The sequence below is a fragment of the Gossypium hirsutum genome, chromosome A11, assembly GCF_007990345.1.
Source record: "Gossypium hirsutum isolate 1008001.06 chromosome A11, Gossypium_hirsutum_v2.1, whole genome shotgun sequence".
Classification (NCBI taxonomy): domain Eukaryota; kingdom Viridiplantae; phylum Streptophyta; class Magnoliopsida; order Malvales; family Malvaceae; genus Gossypium; species Gossypium hirsutum.
Genome location: NC_053434.1, coordinates 120,329,446 through 120,351,613, shown reverse-complemented (window position 1 = coordinate 120,351,613; position 22,168 = coordinate 120,329,446). Strand labels below are relative to the sequence as shown.

At 34.9% G+C, this 22,168-nt stretch overlaps 2 protein-coding genes and 1 pseudogene across 2 annotated transcripts; 1 reads left to right on the top strand and 2 right to left on the bottom strand.

The window, feature by feature from the left end:
- Positions 1-8,755: 8,755 nt before the first annotated feature.
- LOC121210106 (dynamin-related protein 5A-like) lies at positions 8,756-13,921 on the bottom strand (annotated as a pseudogene).
- A 52-nt stretch (positions 13,922-13,973) lies between these two features.
- Positions 13,974-15,900, top strand: LOC107911025 (glutathione S-transferase U7). The gene is made up of 2 exons (XM_016838924.1): positions 13,974-14,309; positions 15,883-15,900. The coding sequence occupies exons 1-2, from the start codon at positions 13,974-13,976 to the stop codon at positions 15,898-15,900; spliced, it is 354 nt and encodes a 117-aa protein (XP_016694413.1).
- Positions 15,901-17,777: 1,877 nt separating this feature from the next.
- LOC107912774 (cytochrome P450 89A2) lies at positions 17,778-19,632 on the bottom strand. Its single transcript, XM_016841095.2, has one exon. The coding sequence runs from the start codon at positions 19,448-19,450 to the stop codon at positions 17,912-17,914; it is 1,539 nt and encodes a 512-aa protein (XP_016696584.2). The 5' UTR covers positions 19,451-19,632; the 3' UTR covers positions 17,778-17,911.
- Between the last annotated feature and the right edge of the window lie 2,536 nt (positions 19,633-22,168).

Below are 22,168 nucleotides of genomic sequence, written 5' to 3'. Positions count from 1 at the left end.
TAGTATGCTCTGTGGTTGCAGTTTAAACTGATCTTCCACATCAGAAAATATTTCCTTAGGTATATTGAAAGATTATGGAGAAAACGGTCGGTGTAGGAGCTTCAACATCGTCCATGTGGACAAGACCGACAATTGCAAATGCAAGATTGGCCGTGGAGATCTTTGATGGCACGGGCCATTTTGGTATGTGGCAAAGTGAGGTTCTAGATGCCCTTTTTCAGCAGGGTCTAGACATTGCCATTGATGAAGAGAAACCAGATGATGTACAGGAGAAAGATTGGAAGGCGATCAATCGGTTGGCATGTGGCACAATTCGATCGTGCCTTTCTCGAGAGCAGAGGTATGCTTTTCAAAGGAGACTTTTGCAAATAAGTTGTGGGTGGCACTTGAAGAAAATTTTTTGAAGAAAAACAGTCAAAATAAGCTCCACTTGAAGAAAAGACTGTTTCGCTTCACATACGTCCCAAGTACCACAATGAATGATCACATCACCAAATTTAATCAGTTAGTCACTGATTTGCTGAATATGGATGAGACATTCAAAGATGAAGATTTGGCTTTGATGCTGTTGGGGTCACTTCCTGAGGAGTTTGAGTTCCTAGAAACTACTCTACTTCATGGCAGGAGTGATATATCTCTGAGCGAAGTCTGTGCGGCCTTATACAGTTATGAACAGAGAAAGAAGGACAAACAGAAAAACTCAATCAGAGATACAGAAGCTTTAGTAGTCCGAGGTCGTTCATACACTCGGAAGAAAACTCAAAAGGGGAGATCAAAGTCAAAGTCCAGACTCGGGAAAGATGAATGTGCTTTTTGTCATGAGAAATGCCACTGGAAGAAAAATTGTCCAAAGCTGAAGAATAAGGGAAAAGCTGCTGTAGATGCTTGTGTTGCTAAGCATGATACTAGTGACTCTGAACTATCACTGGTTGCATCATCATCGTCGTTCCATTCAGATGAGTGGATATTGGATTCGGGTTGTACCTATCATATGTCCCCTAATCGGGAGTGGTTCTCTGATTTAGTAGAACTAAATGGAGGAGTTGTTTATATGGGCAATGACAATGCCTGTAAAACTGTTGGGATAGGTTCAATCCAATTAAAGAATCAAGATGGATCAACCAGAGTTCTGACTGATGTTCGGTACGTGCCCAGTTTGTAGAAAAATCTCATCTCATTGGGAGCCTTGGAATCCAATGGTTCAGTTGTTACTATGAGAGATGGGATTTTGAAAGTGACATCTGGCGCACTTGTGATATTGAAGGGCATCAGGAAAAATAACTTGTATTACTACCAAGGTAGTACAGTTATTGGAGCAGTCGCTACAGCTTCCGGCAACAAAGAATTGGACTCAATACAGTTGTGGCATATGAAGTTGGGACATGCCAGCGAAAAATCCTTGCAAATTCTGGCAAAGCAAGGATTATTGAAAGGTGCAAAGGCTAGCAAATTAAAATTTTGCGAGCATTGTGTTCTGGGAAAGCAAAAGAGAGTGAAATTCGGCACTGCTATCCATAATACAAAAGGTATTTTGGAATATATTCACTCAGATGTGTGGGGGCCTTCCAAAACACCTTCGTTGGGAGGAAAACACTACTTTGTTACTTTTGTTGATGACTTTTCCAAAAGAGTTTGGGTGTATACCATGAAAACTAAAGATGAAGTGCTTGGAGTTTTTCTTAAGTGGAAAACTATGATCGAAAACCAGACTGGCAAGAAAATCAAGCGGCTTAGGACGGACAATGGAGGGGAATATAAAAGTGATCCGTTCTTCGATGTGTGCCAAGAGTATGGTATTGTTCGACACTTCACAGTTAGGGATACACCACAACAGAATGGAGTGGCAGAGCGTATGAATCGAACATTGCTGGAGAAAGTTCGATGTATGTTGTCCAATGCTGAGTTGGGCAAGCAATTTTGGGCTGAGGCTGTGACATACGCTGGCCATCTTGTTAATCGTTTGCCATCATCTGCATTAGAAAGAAAAACTCCTATGGAGGTATGGTCTGAAAAACCGGCTACAGATTATGATTCCTTACATGTGTTTGGATCCACTGCATATTACCATGTGAAGGAGTCAAAGTTAGATCCGAGGGCAAAGAAAGCTCTCTTTATGGGAATCACTTCTGGAGTGAAGGGATTTCGTCTTTGGTGTTTAAGCACAAAAAAAATGATCTGTAGCAGAGATGTTACCTTTGATGAATCTGCCACATTGAAAAAGGTAGCAGATAAAGATATTCAGACGAGCAATACTCCACAGCAGGTGGAGTGTACTCCAAAACAGGTGGAGTTTGAGCAGATGGGGATTTGCCCAGTTAATAAGTCTAATTTTCCAGTCACAATGGAGGAATTAGAGGTTGAAGAGGTTCTGACCCAAGAACCACTAAGTACACCAGAACCAGTTGCAGTTGCAAGGCCACGGAGAGAAATTCGTAAACCTGCTCGATTTACTGATATGGTGGCCTACGCCCTTCCCGTTGTTGATGATATTCCTATCACTTATCAAGAAGCAATGCAAAGCTTAGAAAGTGATAAATGGAAAAGCGCCATGGATGAAGAAATACAGTCTCTCCGAAAGAACAATACTTGGGAGTTGGCGCAATTACCGAAAGGTAAAAGGGCAATCGGATGCAAGTGGGTATTCGCAAAGAAAGATGGATCTCCTAGCAAGAAGGATATTTGCTACAAGGCAAGATTGGTAGCTAAAGGCTACGCTCAGAAGGAGGGAATTGACTACAATGATGTATTTTCCCCTGTTGTGAAGCATTCCTCCATTAGAATTTTGTTGGCCTTGGTAGCACAGTTGAATTTGGAGCTAGCTCAACTTGATGTTAAGACGGCTTTCTTGCATGGTGAGTTAGAAGAGGAGATCTATATGACTCAGCCCGAAGGATACACAGATGCTGGTGGTAGAAATTGGGTTTGTAAGCTGAACAATTCCCTATATGGATTGAAGCAATCCCCGAGGCAGTGGTACAAGCGATTTGATAGCTTTATGAGAAGGCAGAAGTACACAAGAAGCAAATATGACAATTGTGTATATTTGCAGAAGCTGCATGACGGATCTTTCATTTATCTACTCTTGTATGTTGATGATATGTTAATCGCTTCGAAGAGCCAAAATGAGATAGATAAGCTGAAGGCTCAGTTGAATCAAGAGTTCGAGATAAAAGATCTAGGTGAGGCCAAGAAGATTCTCGGCATGGAGATAAGTAGAGATAGACCGAGAGGCAAGCTCTATTTAAATCAGAAGTAATATCTGAAAAAGGTATTACAATGTTTTGGTGTAAATGAAAACACAAAACATGTAAGTACCCCACTTGCTTCTCATTTGAAACTTAGTGCTCAATTATCTCCGAAGACTGAAGATGAAAGAGAATATATGGCGAAAGTCCCATATGCTAATGCAGTTGGGAGTTTGATGTATGCGATGGTGTGTACGAGGCCTGACATTTCACAAGCTGTTGGAGTTGTGAGCAGGTATATGCATGATCCTGGAAAAGGACATTGGCAAGCTGTGAAATAGATTCTACGGTATCTTCGAAAAACCGTAGATGTCGGTTTAATTTTTGAACAGGATGAAGCACTTGGTCAGTTTGTAGTTGGATATGTTGATTCCGACTTTGCTGGTGATTTAGATAAACGTCGTTCAACTACGGGGTATCTGTTTACTCTTGCGAAAGCCCCAGTGAGTTGGAAGTCTACCTTACAGTCTACAGTAGCTGTGTCTACTACAGAGGCAGAATATATGGCAGTTACAGAAGCTGTTAAGGAGGCTATTTGGCTTAATGGATTATTGAAAGACTTGGGAGTTGTTCAAAGTCACATTAGTCTATATTGTGACAGTCAGAGTGCTATTCATTTAGCGAAAAATCAAGTCTATCATTCAAGAACCAAGCATATCGACGTAAGATATCACTTTGTGCGGGAAGTCTTTGAAAAAGGAAAAATTCTACTTCAGAAGATTCCGACAGCAGATAATCCCGCAGATATGATGACCAAGGTGGTAACAACAATCAAGTTTAATCATTGTTTGAACTTGATTAACATCCTGAGAATTTGAGCACCTTTAGGTGTATGGCGCTCGAGAGCGCATTTGGAGGCACTACAAAAGATAGCTTTATCGAATTTGGGGAGTTGAAGGAAGTGTGTGAAGATGTGATTATCCTAATCAAATCTTCAAGGTGGAGATTGTTGAAAAGTCAAAAATGAGAGGTGCAAGTGGCACCGAAAGAAAAAAAGTGATAGGCAAGTTGTTTAAAGTTGAATGGGATAATTGCAATCTTGGTCCCTAATTTTTTAGGCCATTTGCAAGTTAGTCCCTGAACCTCAACTATAAATAGGCCTAACCATTTCTCATTTCAACCATCCCAACCAATCTTTCTCTCTTAGTTTTCTCTCTTCTCCCATTTGAGAATTCTTAAGGAATTCTATTTGTTTGTAATACTTTGGAGATAGTAAAGTTATCATCTGGTGTTAGTGCCCGAGGACGTAGGTATAATTTACCGAACCTCGTTAAAACTCTTGTGTTCTTTCTTGTCCTATTTTTCTTTCAATATTTGAGGGTATAATAGTAGTATTTAATTGTGCTATTAAATTACTATAGAAGGGATATTCTGTCTAAGGAAAGACTTGGTATTTAAGAGATCCATGTGATCCACCTCTCTTTCTTGGGAATTGAACTTTGTGTGATTTTTTAGTACAATAATTTACACGCTTCCGACCCTATTGGAACAACATTACATGCTTTCTCAATGACCGTTTTCCACCTGATAAAGCAATTGACTTGATTGATGAAGCCGGTTCTCGTGTTCGCCTTCGTCATGCACAACTTCCCGATGAAGCTAAAGACCTTAAAAAGGCAGCTCACAAAGTTAAAGAATCAAGCGGTTCGCGACCAAGACTTTGAGAAGGCCGGGGAATTACGTGATCGAGAAATTACGCTCAGGGCTCAGATCACTGCAGTCCAAGAGAAAGACAAGGGGATGAACAAGGGTGTGGAAGGAAGTCTGGTTGTAACTGAAGCAGACATTCAACATATTGTCTCTTCATGGACTGGTATTCCTGTTGAGAAAGTTTCAACTGACGAATTTGATCGACTCCTTAAGATGGAAGAAACTCTTCATAAACGAGTCGTTGGTCAGGATGAAGCTGTTAAAGCCATTAATCATGCCATTCGCCGTGCCCGTGTTGGTCTCAAGAACCCTCGGCCAATTGCTAGCTTCATCTATTCTGGTCCAACCGGTGTAGGAAACTCAGAACTAGCCAAGAATTTGCAATATTTGATTGATGAAAAAGAAAATAATAATACGATTAACAACGTTTGTCTTCTTGAGCACTTAGATATAAGTGACTGTCACTCTCTAATATGGTTATCTTCAACTGACATATCCTTTCCAGAAGAGGGTTTCCCTACCAACCTCACATCGCTTAAAGTCTCAAAGGAACCTAGAATTTATACATCACTTGTTGAATGGGGATTTAACAGACTCACCTCTCTTCCAGAACTGATTATCAGCGGTGAAGGATGCCCAAATGTGGTGTCTTTTCCAGAAGAAGGGATAGTAATAACGTTGCCTCCTCTCACATTTATCTTCATTCAAAAATTTGAGAATTTGGAATACATGTGGTTCATGGGCTTTCAACACCTCACCTCTCTTCAACAATTGCAAATCTATACTTGTCCTAAGCTCACATCTCTTCCGGAAAAAGATATGCTTCTCTCGCTTGAGCACCTACTTATTTACAATTGCCCGTTGCTAGAAGAAGGGTGCAGTAGGGGTAAAGGACGAGAGTGGTCCAAGGTTGCGCACATACCTTATGTTCAAATTGATGTTCCAACAGTCATCTCGAGGGGATTAGATTGAACTTTAAGCAGCAAAATCTGGCATCAATTTCTCCACACTCAAACCACAGGTTTTAAAACGCATTTTAAACATTTATCAATTTCATAGCTTTTTATATATATATATCTGATTGTCCTCATGAACAACACGTCTTATATATTTTGTATTCAATTTTTTCAGGCATTGAAGGCTATCGGTGAAAAATGGTGGAGACCTTCAACTGATCTGCTTCAGCTTATTTCTGTTATTGCATAAGGATATTAGTGCCAACAGACATGGTATTGATCCTTGCAGGATTAATGGAGGGATACAGTACACGTTACAACATGGCATTAGAGAGCTCAAGTTAACATTAACACAACAGAGTTCACTGAGCTGCAATTTGGGGTTTTCACTCGTAAGACACTGGTGACATTGAGATTATACATCCTTGGAACTTCCAGCCTGAGTGTTCCCAAAAATAGCAGTGACTAAGTGACTCACTATATCTTGACTCTCTTGCTTTTGACTTTGAGGTATGAATTAAAAGAATCAAAAGATATATATACTGTAGCAGTTTGGAACTAGCTTCATTGCCGCTCTCTTTTAATGTCGCTTTTCAGCTTTCCGGTCCGGTAGATTGGCATATTTTCTAGCAATCTTTATATGAATTTCTCCTGCTTTGAAAGGCGTCAACTGTGATGTTATCAATGTTTATGATAGGGTAAGTATAGGCTATATGGAGAATTTATTCTTCCGACATTCCTTTCCTCTGTTGGAGCATATTTTTGTGCTTGGTACATAGTTGTAGTTGAGGAGCCAAATATGTTATTTATTTAGCCTCGTACTTTCATTCAACTTTGGGAACCATGAAATTGGTGCCAGATAGAAGGCCAAATGGTACCACTGGGAATACCTTTGGGTGATAAAGCCTTGAATGGTGGGCATCTAAAGAGGGCAATACCTGCTTATGGGCACAGCAATAGCACAACTTCGTTGGTCAGACACATCTTAACAAAAGGAATGGAGTGGTAATTAAGTCATTGATGATTGATAAGAGGTTAGGATGTTTTAAATAAAGTATTTCTCAATATGTGGAAAGTGTATAGTTAATATTGATTTAGAAGATTTCTCAATATTTGTGGATAAAGAGTCCCATGTGATGGTCTGACGATTAAGGGTGTTTATTGTTCTAGGTGTGGTTTGGGTTTGAGTTACGCTAGAATTTTATTTTTTAATATTAATTATTTTTTGGTTCCGCCTATGGATGTAGGGAATATTCCTGAACCACGTATATAATTGTGTTCACTTTCTCTACTTTTTTTTGTGTTTTTATTTATTTTTTCTCAATTAAAAACATAAATTTATTAATAATCATCATTTTAATAGTCTATACATTTATAATTTTTAAAAAATTAAATTAATTTATTATTATTTATTATTTTTAAGAGATTAAAATATAATTTTATCATTATTAATTTAAAATTTTATAAACTATAAATAACTTAAATAAAAAAATTTCTATTTTAAGAATGACAACCGTCGCATATCCTGACTCAACCAATAGGCTCAACCAATACTTACAGCACGTTTGGTTCGCTGTATTAGAATAGAGGCGTAATGGAATAAAGGCGTAATGGAATAGAAGTGTAATGGATTAGAGATGTAATAGCAAATCAATTGTTTGGTTGAATGTAATAGAATAGAGGCGTAATAGTATTCTTGTGTTTGGTTGAATGGAATAGAGGTGTAATAGCATAATGGAAAAAACTAAAATGACTAGAATACCCTTAGCATAAATTTGTTTTGGTAAATGATTATTGTTATTGTTATTTAAATTTTAATAAGATTATTAATATCAATAATAAATAATTTAATCATATTTAAACATAATTATTATTAAATATATTATAATTAAAATATATAATTTAATAAAATTCTTAATAAATAATTTTCTTATATGAATTTACTGAAATCATAATATATGATACTATAAAATATAAATTAACATAATTATTATTAAATATATTATAATTAAAATATATAATTTAATAAAATTCTTAATAAATAATATTCTTATATGAATTTACTGAAATCATAATATATGATACTATAAATATAAATTAACATAATTATTATTAAATATATTATAATTAAAATATATAATTTAATAAAATTCTTAATAATTAATATTCTTATATGAATTTACTCAAATAATAATATATGATACTATAAAATATAAATTAACATAATTATTATTAAATATATTATAATTAAAATATATTATTTTTCATATTATTTTTTATATTATTTTTATATCATGTATTAATTTATTGCATGTTTGTATTATTGTATTTAGAAGTTGAGTGATTCTGAACATTATATCGAAAAACCTTCCAAGTTAATTTTCTTGAGTCAAATTACTATATATTTATATATCTTATTCAAAATATGACCAATTTAGAATCAAATCATTATATTCCAATATAAATATCTTAGTCAAAATATGACTAATTTTCCGAAGCATGGGAAGAGAATTTATCTAGTAATTTTAAAATTTATCTCAAAAATGCTTAAATTAATAAATTGCAAAAAGAAAAAGAAAAAATCGAGAGGTATTTGGGTCAAACTCAAGTTATTTCCAAAATGTGTTCGGATGCTTAAATTAATGAATGAAAAATCACATAAGCGATAAAGTGGCAAAACATTTGCATATTATACAGCTTTAAAGAAACTCAGAATACACAACAAATGATGTTTGCATTCTAAAATATGGTAAAAAATATATTTCTTTAACGAAAATACAACAAAACAGATCCCAATACCATGCCCCATGGATCTAAATTTACCCACTCTTACTTCGACTAAGTGACCGTATCGATTTCAGCTTATGCACTCTTATATAATTCCAGTCTCTTCGCAAGAGCGGATCAGCGTTCCATGATTGCTGGATCCTTATTCAGTAATACCGATAATCGTTTTTGCTACAAAAGAAATTTCCCAGAAATCATTCACTGATCATCTGTTTCACCAAAATAAGTAACAGACGGTAAGTTAGTTAAGAGAGGACATTTCTCACCTCCAGTTTACCCAATTCCGTGTAGAAAAAGTCAAGCAGGCTTCTTTTAGTTTCACGGACTTGACAATAAACAATAGACTTTCGAATCGAGTGGCGCAAAGTAGCGCAGACCATATTTACGTAAGACAAAACTGTACTTCCTGCTCACACATTGTTAGAAACCCATTATCAGAAATAAAATACATTGAATAATAGTATCATTCGATTAAGTTTCAAACAATTGAGATCCATCCTCAACTTTTTGTGTATATGAACCTACCAATTCTCCTCAGGTAGGAGTCATTGTATCGGTCAAATATTGATTGCGTAGCACTGCCACCCTTATCCACATCTTGAGGAAGCTTTCGGAAGAACTCAACTGTAAGGTAACAACATTCCATATCAACCAGTTGAAGTGTTGCTTTTTTGCTCTGAACCCTCATTCTTTCAAGAGACTCGATCGCAGCATTTCCCACCTCTACTCTGAGTGCAGGATATTGCTTTAACTCCTGAAAACCAAACCATGTTGACTCTTATAAACCTTGAAGAATACTAAACTCAATGTCAAAAGATAGAAGAATAGCAGGCAAAATTTCTTTGGTACATGAACAATATAAGCAAATATGGGAACATACCGGAGTTTCACTCATAGCCTTGTGAACCAGATCCTTCAGAATGGAATGAGTCTGAAAAATGTAACAAATGAAATCAATCCAATTTGAAGCATCAGTCTATGACCAACATGATCCCTAGTAAACTGAGACCTTAATAGCAGTTAAAAATTATCAACATTTTTTATGTAAGACAACTAAATAGTAGAGGATAGCAAGAATCTTGATACTTGAAAGAATTTTTTTTTTTAAGAATCACAACTGAACTGATGCTGAAAGAAAAAGAAAACCAAATGATCTTGGCATGCCAAATTGAATATGATAGATATAGCATTTTTTCTAAAATTTACTTTCATACCGCATCAACAGCAGCCTCAGCTGGACTTCTGATAGTAATTAAAGTAGATTCAATCAAACGACGGTATCCTTGTTCAGGAGCTATTAAATGTGGTTGATAGCCATCAGCTTCCATCAGCTTCAGTAATGAGCTTCCTAATATTCTTCATTGATAGTTGCCTGTCAAATTGCAACATTTTCAAAGCAGCAGGAAGTTGGTTGTCGAAAATATTGTAAACCTTATCACCACTAGTACGACTGTGAACAACATTGAAAGTCAAGACAAAATCTCTAACAAAATTAGCAAAATTGAATGATGTTAAAGATAGGTGTATTAAGGAAGGTAAAACAAGACGTGATACATACACCCCATCCAAATGTTCTCTGAAATTTTGATCAAAAAGACGGCAAATCTCCATAATTGTGTACAACTTCCCCTGTATAAGCATCTCAATCATCAGTAATTCCTAAAGAGCTTATAACTAATAATCAACTGCAAGTGGAATAGCCAAAGAATTCCAAAATCCACACACAAGAGCACACTTACACCCGCATCAGCTGCAATAGGATTTCCAAGGCGACTCGATTCGGTTTCAAGTTCAGCAATTGTTTTATTAATAAGGGACTGAATGCCAGGGATTCTAGACTTGATAACAGTTTCCAAATGCTGAGACATTAACCAGTATAACAAAGTTAATACAACTTAAGAAAAGATAGCACTAAACCCAGTATCATCTTGTCTTTTACAAGAAAGTATAGGATAAAAAGTACAAAAAAAGGAAAAAAGAAATAAACGCCCTATAGATTACCTTTGAAAGCATCTTAGCAAGATGCTCAGAACCCATTCTATGAGCAAGATGCCTATTGTTATGAGCAGAAAAGTTAGCAGGAGATATTTGTGAAGATTAAGTGAAACGGGGAGTTTTGGGAAGGGGGTCTGTTAGTTTAATTGAAATGGGGAGTTTAGAAGATTAGTTATACGGTGCGTTTAATCCCAACAGAAATTGTCCACGTCACTTTGTTAGTTTTCCTTTAAAACTGCATGTAATGCATAAGGTATTCTTCATGAATGAAAACAGAAGAAAATTCAGTATTCTCAATCTTCTCTCTATTTTTCTTTCTCTCTTCTTCGATTACTCTCTTTTTACTTTCAAAAATTTTGGTTCGTAACAAAGGTATCAGAGCTTTCACGATCCCTTTTAAATGGCCGGCGATGGTGTCTCGACGTGGTTGCAGAAAGAAGTGGGCAGTATGCAGCAGGAAATTTCAAAAATCCAAGAGAAAATCACGCGTTTGGAGACCAAAATGGAAACTCGACTTCAGGAGTTCAAAGTTGAGCTTCGAGGAGACTTGCAGGCGTTGCTTGGCCAGTATTTTGGACCTCCAACGATAGGCTTGTCGGGAAATGCTGCAGTTGCTGCTGTTGACTAAGGAAAAGGAGTCTTGGGAGCTCCTCCTGGGTTCCTAGCAAAAGATTCTGATCCACCTCAGGCGCAGATGGATCCATCTATTGCTGCAGGGGGCAGTATGCATTTGATAGAGCAACCAATTATTTTGGGAGCTTCGGGGAAAGGCACCTTAAACACAAGCATTGGTGCAACAGCGATAGTTTTAAGTGGAACGGGGTGTTTGGATACAGGGCAGTTCATGTACAAGAAGGGCGCAACATTCGGTGCTAAGGCAGATGTATTTCACATGCTATCTGGTATGTGGAAAACACCTACAGAGAGGTGCTTTATGTGGTTGGGAGGATTTCGTTCATCTGAACTTATGAAACAGCAAGTTCAGGATGAGGCTAGAGGTCAGAAACGTGAACCTTTTAACTGAGGGAAGCAAAATAAGCATTCTGGTTTCCAAAATTTGGGAATTATACTGGTACTGGCTGGGGGAATCAAAGTAATGGAGGTGGCCAGAATAGTTGGGGATCTAGGAGAACAACTTGGTTGATGCTTATTGACAAGCTTTCAAAGAAGTCACTATTACATGCGGTTATATTAAATTTCTCAAAGAATCAATGTGATAAATCTGCTGACAAACGTCGCTCGGAGAGGAGTTTTCAAGTTGGGGGATCTCCTATGTACAGGATAGAAAGAAAGCTTGGTAAAGGTGGATGTGGTCAGGTGTTCGTGGGAAGACGTGTTAGTGGTGGAAATGAACGTGCAACTGGTTCTGCAGCCATGGAGGTAGTTCTGAAATTTGAGCATAGAAACAACAAAGGTTGTAGTTATAGTCCTTCTTACGAATGGCAAGTTTACAATGCTCTAGGTGGTAGTCACAGAGTTCCAAAAGTGCACTACAAAGGAAAGCAAGGAGACTATTATGTGATGGTTATGGACATATTAGGGCCCAGTTTATGGGATGTTTGGAATTCTGCAGGGCAAACGATGTCTGCAGAAATGGTAGCTTGTATAGCTGTTGAGTCCCTATATATACTAGAGAAGATGCATTCCAAAGGTTATGTGCATGGGGATGTTAAACCTGAGAACTTTTTACTTGGTCAACCACCCACGCCACAAGAGAAGAAGTTGTTTCTTGTTGACCTTGAATTAGCAACAAAATGGAAAGATAGCAGCAGTGGACTACATGTTGATTATGATCAACGACTTGATATGTTTAGAGGAACTGTTCGATATGCAAATGTCCATGCGCATTTGGGAAGAACTGCTAGCAGAAGAGATGATCCTGAGTCTCTTGCTTATACGCTCATATTTTTACATCAAGGCCGGCTACCATGGCAGAAACATACATTCCAAGCCAAATTTCCTCAATTTCAGCCTTGAGGACAAGGCTGTTTTCTGGGAAAGGAATATTGTTATGAGCAGAAAAGTTAGCAGGAGATATTTGTGAAGATTAAGTGAAACGGGGAGTTTTGAGAAGGGGGTCTGTTAGTTTAATTGAAATGGGGAGTTTAGAAGATTAGTTATACGGTGCGTTTAATCCCAACAGAAATTGTCCACGTCACTTTGTTAGTTTTCCTTTAAAACTGCATGTAATGCATGAGGTATTCTTCATGAATGAAAACAGAAGAAAATCCAGTATTCCCAATCTTCTCTCTATTTTTCTTTCTCTCTTCTTCGATTACTCTCTTTCTACTTTCAAAAATTCTGGTTCGTAACACCTATATTCAGGCGTAGTAGAAAAATACTCACGCTCTCTACGTCGAGCAGCAATCATATCAACATTCTTGTTAATATCTGCTTGTGAGCGATTCACGACACCAACCCAAGGGAATTTCAGCCGATAAGATTTGCCTTCCAATATCTAAGTCAAAGGAAACATGAATCAGAACATGATAGCGCCTAAGATGAATTGGAGCACTGGAGATTTGCTTGGTTCGGCCAGTTTCTCTATCCATCTCATCTTGAATCTCCTTCGTGACGGCAAAGGGGAACAGAAGAGGCAGAGGGTAAAACAGGGAGGGTAAAGTGAAGCAGCACCTAAACTGAGCAGAAGGGGCGGATTAGAAATCGGTGGATTTCACCGATTAGGGCAGTAATGGATTACACCCGTAATAGCATTACCATGAACCAAACAACGGAATAAAGGGAGCTTAAGTGGGGCCCACCGATTAGGCCAATACACCCAACCAAACATGGTGTTATTGTATTCGGAAAAAAAAAAAAGTTAGCACTTCCTCAATAAACTTTATTTATTTATTTAGTACTTTGATAGCCAGTCATGTCTCCGTCTTTCACTACTTGATAGTCCAATCATGGTCCTTGGTAAATGAATGGCACTACTTAGATAGTTCAATCATGGTCTCCATCTTTCACTACATGGCAGTCTTATATTGTCAATGTGGTGTTAATGTGAATGATTTATTTAGTCTTTTAATTTTTAAGAATATTATTTTAATTTTTTATTTAAGTTTCAGTTTTTTTTTTTGAATTTGTGTTTAAGTACAATAGTCTAAGTATAATTATATTGTTGGAAAAAATATATATTTTTAACAATATAGTTATATATAATTATTGTTGGATAATTATATACATTCACATTTATGTATCATAAAAAAAGTAAACATCTTATCTATCAAATAACTGTTATTTAAAAGCTAGTTTGAGGTGGAAGACTGGAAGTACCATTACCATCTTCCATTTTGGTCAATCATAAACAAAAATCCATAGAGAATTTAGTTAAGCAATGGGTGGCCAAGGCAATGGCAAAGAGGTGAAGCTGTTGGGAACATGGTTTAGCCGATATGCACAGAGGGTAGTGTGGGTGTTGAAGCTGAAAGGCATCGACTATGAATGGGTGCAGCAAGGCTTTAGAGACCCTAAGAACAGGAGCCAATTGCTTCTTAAATATAACCCAGTGATGAAGACAGTCCCAGTGCTGGTTCACCATGGCAGGCCTGTCTTGGAGTCACTTATAATCCTCGAGTACATTGATGAGACTTGGAAGAATAACCCTATTTTGCCTTCTGATCCATATGAGAGAGCAATGGCTCGGTTTTGGGAAAATCTCATTGACCAAAAGGTACAAATCACAACCCGTTGCATTCTTTCTTTATTTCTTAGTTTCTCACAAATTCGGTAATTGGGTAAAAGTACCATCAAAATTTTTGTATTAAAAGTAAAATTATATTTTGCCTTCTTCTAATAAAGAATTAGGTAAATTGGTCTCTATACGTTAGATCAAAAAATAAACTGATCTTGTTAAAAATTCTATGCATTTGTACTATTAAGTGATGACGTATTCTTGTTTGGTTGGTTGATTTAGTCTCTCTACATAAAAATTTAATCAATTTCTTTTGTTAAAAATTCTATCCATTTTGCTTGAATTAGTCCATCCACATCAAAATAAGGTACACATAACATACCAAGTGTTACTGTTTAGTTTCTCCATCAACGACATCAACACAGAAGGACTAGTTTATTCTTTGATCCTAGTACAATGATTAATTTGTTAATTTTTTAATAGAAAGGGTAAAATGCAATATGACTACTACTACATTGGCCTCTATAATACTTTTACAATAATAATTATTATTATAGTTAAATGTGAAATTTAATTCAATTGATTTATGTCATTATTAACTTCAATTTGATCACAAGCGTTATCGATTTATAACAATTTGGCCACTATGCCATTACTCGACATCAAATGTGTTACAGAATTCTATCATGGCACAAATTGTGCATGTCCTGGCCACGTAATTTAAACTTTAATTTTCCTTTTTTTTTTCATATTATTTCCTTTCTCCAAATCCTCCAAACACCATCCTCTCCCTCTTAACCCAGCCACAACCGTTACCACCCTAACCCAAACCATCTCACACCCTCCACCACCGTTCACCTCTTTCACCATCACAACACTAAACCAGCCAGTGCCCCTTCAATTTAGGGTTTTTGAAAAATAAGTAAGAAAGAGGTGGAAAGAGGGAATAAAAAACGACGATCGATGACTAGAGACTGAATGGCTGCGTCGGATATTGGCAACTATGACTAAGGTTTGGTTAGAAGAAGACAAGGAGGAGAAAGAGTAAAAAAAAGTGAGAAAGAAAAAAATATATAATCAAAGAAATGGAAAGAAAGAAAAATGGAATGAAAAATAAATAAATATAAAAAATAGGTCCACAATAAAAATTTTAAAAAATAAAGATATATCCATGTAAGCATTTAACTGAGTTTCATCCCACTCATAACGGTCAGTAACAACATAATGATCAAATTGTTATAAGTCGATAACATTCGTTGAAATATCAGTGACTAAAAAGTAAACTTAAATTTAAATAAACATAAGGAACTATTTTTGTAGATTACCCAATTTTTTTATGCTCAAACTCAAAATTGTCCCAACCTAATGGTGAGAAATTACTATTAATATATTATAAAATATTAAAAATATATTGATATACTTTATAACTGAATTTAAATTATTATTTAATTAGAATTCGAGTTGAGTTGGTCCAAGACTCGTATGGATCAAGTCGAGCTATGCACTTAACTTGAATTTTGAGAAAACTTTTATGAGTGTTTTTTTTTTAATCTGTCTGGAATAAAGGAAGGATGTTAGTGTAAATGTTGTGATTTGAACTTCAAATTTACAGGGCATCATCTCTTTATGATAATTCTATGAATTAACTGATTTAACTTAGATTCTCACTTAGTGTATACATTTTAGATAACCAAAATTTTGAGTAAACTTTTAAGCTTAACGGATAAGAAGCAAATGGAGGAGGAAATGAAGTAAGTAAGCAATACAATAGAGATCCTAGATAGGGAGTTGACGGCAAAAGGCAATAAATTCTTTGGGGGTGAAACAATAGGGATTGTTGACATTGCCTTGAGCATAATAACCTATTGGATGGAAGCCACTGAAGAAGTCCTTGGAATCAACATATTTGACTCACAAAACTACCCATTCATTGCTCAATGGAAGACCAACCTTTTAGAGTTCATCCAACAATGCTTGCATCCAAAGCATAGGTTGCTACGGTTCTATCGCAAGTATCGCCAATCCAAGCTCTAGCAAGCATTGCACCATCAAGATTGTGAGAGATCATAATGTTCTCAATAGTAATAATCTAAGCTACAAAGAGAAATAATACTTCAAGCTAACGCAACAATCCATCTTGTTGTTGTGTTTGTCTATGTTTAGGATTCGTAGCTACTTCTTTCAATAATATTGTCTCTAAGACTTTAATATGCGTTCTTCCTTTGAAAGTGCAACGTATCTTACAATTGCGTTCAATTTTTATTTGTAGTTTTTATTTAATAATATAGTGATAAATATCAAATTTATACATGAACTTGGGTCCAATATGTAATTAGATATGTGAACTTTGATTCGATGCAATTATACACATAAAACTTGAATTGTGATTCATATATATATAAAACTTTGATTTTTATTCAATTGCACACATTTAAATAAATGAATACATATATTTATTTTTAAATTGGATTAATATAATTGTTTGCCAAATAGGAATACTGATTAAGATGTCCTCATATGATATGTCATATGATTGATAAGAAATAAACATAATAACTTCACAATTTTAATAGAAACTACCAACAACAATAATGATTGAATTAAGATTTTCAAATTAAAAAATTTAACTTTTAAAGTGAAGAAACTAAATCTCGAATTCTATACAAATATAGAGGCTAATAGCTTATTTTAACCAAAAAAATGTAAAAAAAAAAAAAGACGAGGGAAAAAAAAACCTCTAACTGCCTTTTTATTATGAGTATCAATTCAGTCGGGTAATTTATATTTATATTAAGTTTAACTTAATAGGGGATACGTGTTAACTACACACCAACTTAATTCGATATAAAAATATTCTTATTTTATAAAATAAATTGTATTATTTTTATATAGAAAAATAAAGCATCTAGACTCAAAAGCACAAAAAAATACGATGATATAAGGGCTAAACCCACCCTAGCTCTCAGCAGTGGACGCTAACAAGGGAGGGAGGAGAGTGATTGGAAAGTGCAAATCCTGCATGGCTGACATACCAACAACTAACAAATTCTTCTTAAGTTTCAATATGGGATGAAAAAGTGAAGAAAATAAAATTAACGAAAGGAAATGTGGTGGCCACTTCTATGATGCTGGATGCCAAATTGATAGAATTTATAAATATCAGATGATTAAATTTATTATTACATTAATAAAAGTTAGTCACGTTAGATTATTATTTAACAAATTCAAAGCTAGTTAGTTCGCATGTATTTGAATAAACAATGAGGACATAACTATCTTTCATTAATCATAACATTACACCTTTGTAAGAAACAGAGGAAACAGAGCAAGTGGGATGTCAAAGTTAGGTCTATAATCAAAATAAACCCAAACCGACAAAAAAGTATAGGCTAGATTGTATGTATATATAAAGCTCAAACTGTATGAAAGCTGCTTTCAGTTAATTGTGGGTGAAGTACCTGACTAGGTACGCCATTACCTATCAATTTAATTTATCATCAAGAAAAGTACTTAAATATCTAGTTTCATATAGGAAGGGATATGCATACAACACCACATGGACAATATTGAAAGCTAATTTTACATATAACCAATACATTATTCTATATATAATTAAATATTTTAAGTAGAAGACCAATAGCTTAGCTCTTCCTTGGTGAGATGTGGGCCATCAATGGAGTCTTCATCACAATGGTGAACTCTTGCTTCTCCTCCAAGCTGATATCATCTCCATCCATGGCTTTCCATTCAAATTTCCAAATCAAATTAGCCACAAAATACTCAAGATGAAGCAATGCCAAGCCTAGTCCAGGGCATATTCTTCTCCCAACTCCAAATGGCATCATCTTAATCTCCCTACTCCCTGTTATATCAAACACTTCCCCCCCACCAGCATTGTTAATGAACCTCTCAGGCTTAAATGCCTTTGGATCCTCCCACACCTTTGGATCCCACCCCATATCTGCCACCATGAAATTGATAGTTGAATTCTTGGGGATCAAATATCCTCCCAAGACAGTGTCTTCTGTCACACAATGAGGCACCACAAAGTGTGCTGGTGGGTGCCTTCTTAGCCCTTCCAAAATCACTGCTCTCAAATAAGGCATCTTTTGTAAATCCTCTTCTTTGATTTCTTCAACACTATCTCCCACAACACCTTTGATTTCAACCAATAATCTATCTTGAATATGAGGGTATTTCACCAAATTTGCCATTACCCACTGTAAAGCTGTGGAGGTTGTATCAGTACCAGCATTGATGAACTCAGAGGCCAAAGTGACCATTTCAGCTTCATCAAGTTTCCTTTTCTCCTCTGGTAATTCCAAATCCAACAAAGTGTCAACATATGCCAACACATAATCATCACTTCCCTTGTTACTCAATCTCTCATCTTTAGCTTTCTTTCTTGCTCTTATCAAAGGGATATATGCGTCTTCAAGATCCTTGCGTAGCTTAAACAATTGATCCCATTTCTTACGAAGTAAAATCTTGGTCACTCTAGGCCATAAGTTAAGCACATTGAATCTCCCAAAACCAGTAAACACCCTTCGTTGAAGATCCCCAATCTCTTTAATCTGTTGTTGGCTAAGTTTATCACCAAAACACATTAAAACCAACAAAGATAACATAGCATATTGAAACTGAACCAAAACCTCAACTGATTCTCCACTTTTAGCCTTTTCCTGTAAACCATCAAAAAGAATATCCAAAACCCATTTACGAGCATGAGAATACAACTTCACACGCGAGGGATGGAGGATCTCCGAAGTCAAGTTCCGACGAAACAGCCGCCAGTTCGGACCGTAGGAACCGGAACTGATGTTATGTTGGTTGCTGTTCATGATCTTGTTAGCAGGGAGAGATTTGGGTCGGTCTGAAAACAGGGAACCGCTTTGGATTAAAGCTTGGTGAGTAAGGGAACGATCGAAGACAAAGATGGAAGGACGAGGACCGATATAAAGAGTGACCATAGGGCCAAGGCTTCGGCTGAAGCGGCGGAGGCTTTGTTCGATTTGAAAGAAGGATTTGCGGACCCATAAGAAGTTGCCGATGATGGGGAAAGTGGAAGGTGATGGTGGAAGGGTGTAGGGAGGTTTTTTGGAAGATGAGAAAAGGTTGAAGAAAGCTTTGAGAAGAAGAGAAATGGAGATTGTAAAAAGGATAAGGAACCAAGTTTCCATGTTTTGGGGGGTAAAGTCTTAAGTTTCAGAGAGGAGATGATCGAAACTTGGAGCTGTCAGTTTCAAGTTTTATGGCAACGGTGACTCCTCTCTTGTCTTGCATCGTGTTGTGATATTGTGAGTTTTTAATGGTAAAAAAACCTCCCTGGTCCCTCTCAATTTGATATTAAGAAAATTGGTCCCTCTCAAAAAAATTAAAGCAAATTGATCCCTGTCAATTTTGAAAGTCAGCAACTAAGGGTAATTAATCAAAATATTTTTTTGTCAATTGTACATATCTTCAATTTATATAATAACAAATTTAGCCCTCAAAGTTTATACATTTTGTCAATTTGGTTTTAATTGAACAAATTTAGCTCACAATATTTATACATCTTGTCAATTTGGTCCTGATTTAACAAATTTAACTTGCAAAATTTACACATTCTGTCAATATTTACACAAAATATGTAAATATCGAAGGCTAAATTTGTTATTATACCAATCAAAATTAGGTACAATTGAGAAAAAAAACATTATGTTGTGATTAATTGTCCTTATTTGCTCATATTAAAATGGATAAAGGATTAAACTACTCCAATTTTTTGAAAGGGACCAATTTGTCAATTTCAAAATTTATAGGAACTAAAAAAATGTTTTTATTATTTTTAATGCTTTTTTATATATATTTCTACTAAAATCCAATTTTCAAGGTTTTAATTTTTAAAACTAGATAGATGGATACACCACTAGTTATTAATTCGATCGATTTATCCAGTTTAATAAATAAATCATTAAAAAATAAAAAATTATTAAAAATAGAGAAAATCGATGTAACTAATTAATCTAATCGTTCGAGTAGTCGGTTCAACCATTGAATTGATTCGTAGTTCAGTCGACCCAATCCCTTAGTCTAGACCGATACCTTAACCTGTTCTCGATCCAACCAGTTTGAATTACGAGTTTATTTCTAAAACAGTACTTATGTTAGATCTAATAAAGAAAGATGAAAATGAAAAGAGCGTAAAATAACAAAGCAAATGAAAAAAAACGAGTAGGATCAAACTGAATGAATATTTAATTTTTTTTTTTGAAAGCTGAAAGACTATTATTTGATGAGATTAGATGTAGGAAAATTAGCAGCAAAAATTTTGTTTTTTCCTTGTTGTGCAATTGGTTTTTTATATAAATTAATTTATTTATTTTTTTACAATTATTATTAAGAAAATTTTAAAAACATAAAAATAATCTTTGAACTATAGCTCATGAATCAAATTAGCTATTAATCCTTTGAATTAAGGTGTGATGTTACTTTTTTTAATGGAAGTTAATAGCCGAATGACAAAAATATAACAATTTAATATCGTTAGAGACTATTATGTAACTCTTGAAAATTGAGTGATTAAGATGAAATTTTAATAAAATTTAAGGATAGTTAATATAATTTACCCTTATAATTAACTTAGAAGGCGAAAACCATATTAAGTATCACTAATAGAAAGTCTCTAGAAAAACTAAAAAAGAAAGACGTCGCTTGTCAAAAACTTGTTTAAATTGGAATCTTATTCCTTATGTGGTGATACTAATTAAGGATCTGTTTGATTGTCGGTAAAATATTTTCTGTAAAATGATTTTTGGAAAATGTTTTACTTTTCTGTAAAATGATTTACTGGAAAATATTTTATGGTGTTTGATTGAATCTGTGTAAAATATTTTCTGCTGCTTGGCAGATTTTTTGAAAATATTTTTCGGAAAAGTTGTTTTTACATATATTAATATATATTAATAAATTTTTATATTTTAAATTATTTTTACTTATATTGCAATGATTTATTTATAATAATACTCAATTATTAAGCTACAATATTAACCGTTATAAATTGAAAAAAACTAATGTAGCGACCTAAAAATTGGGCACGGGCGCTAGTCGAAGTAATTATTGAAAATTTGAAAACTGAATCTCGATTTTATTTGAAAAAGGAGTCGCCACCGATCTTTTTTTTTCTAGGTGTGATCGGACACCTAATAAATTCTCTTTTTAGAAGAAAATTTTATTTTTAATTTTCTAAAAAAGAGGTAATTTTAGGTCTACGTAAGAATCCAGAGAAAATTCGAGTTCGGGAGTCGGTTACGCGCGAGGAAGGTATTAGCACCCTCGCGACGCCCAAAATTGGTATCTTGTTAAACATGTGCTGTCTTAATTTTCAAAAATGCTAGTTCAATTTAAATTCCAATCGTGATCCAATTTAAAAGACGAGAACTTTCAATTTTTGATTTTTGAGAGGGATATACCGTTTTAACAAGAGCCGACAAATTCCATCCAACATAGCGATGAAATTTACGACTTAACGTTAAATCAGTGTATTGCCTCGATTAGTAATTAAAACATAAAAAATATTCATGAAATAAGAATTTGAAATAAATCAAATATGCAAACAGTGACATTTTCAAATGAAAAATATTAACATAATACTAGAGCAGTAGCAAAACAATAATAATATTTAAAAGGGAAATAAAAACCAAACATAAACAAATATAAAGTACATTTAGTAATAATAATATAAGGTAATATATACATAAGATAATATGCAAAAATATAATATATGACATATATACATGATGTATGAAAATATAATGCCTAATAGACATATATATGCAATATTACTAAATATATACATACTAGATACAAATACACATAGTGTAATTGAACATATACAATATATTAAATACTATGGACAA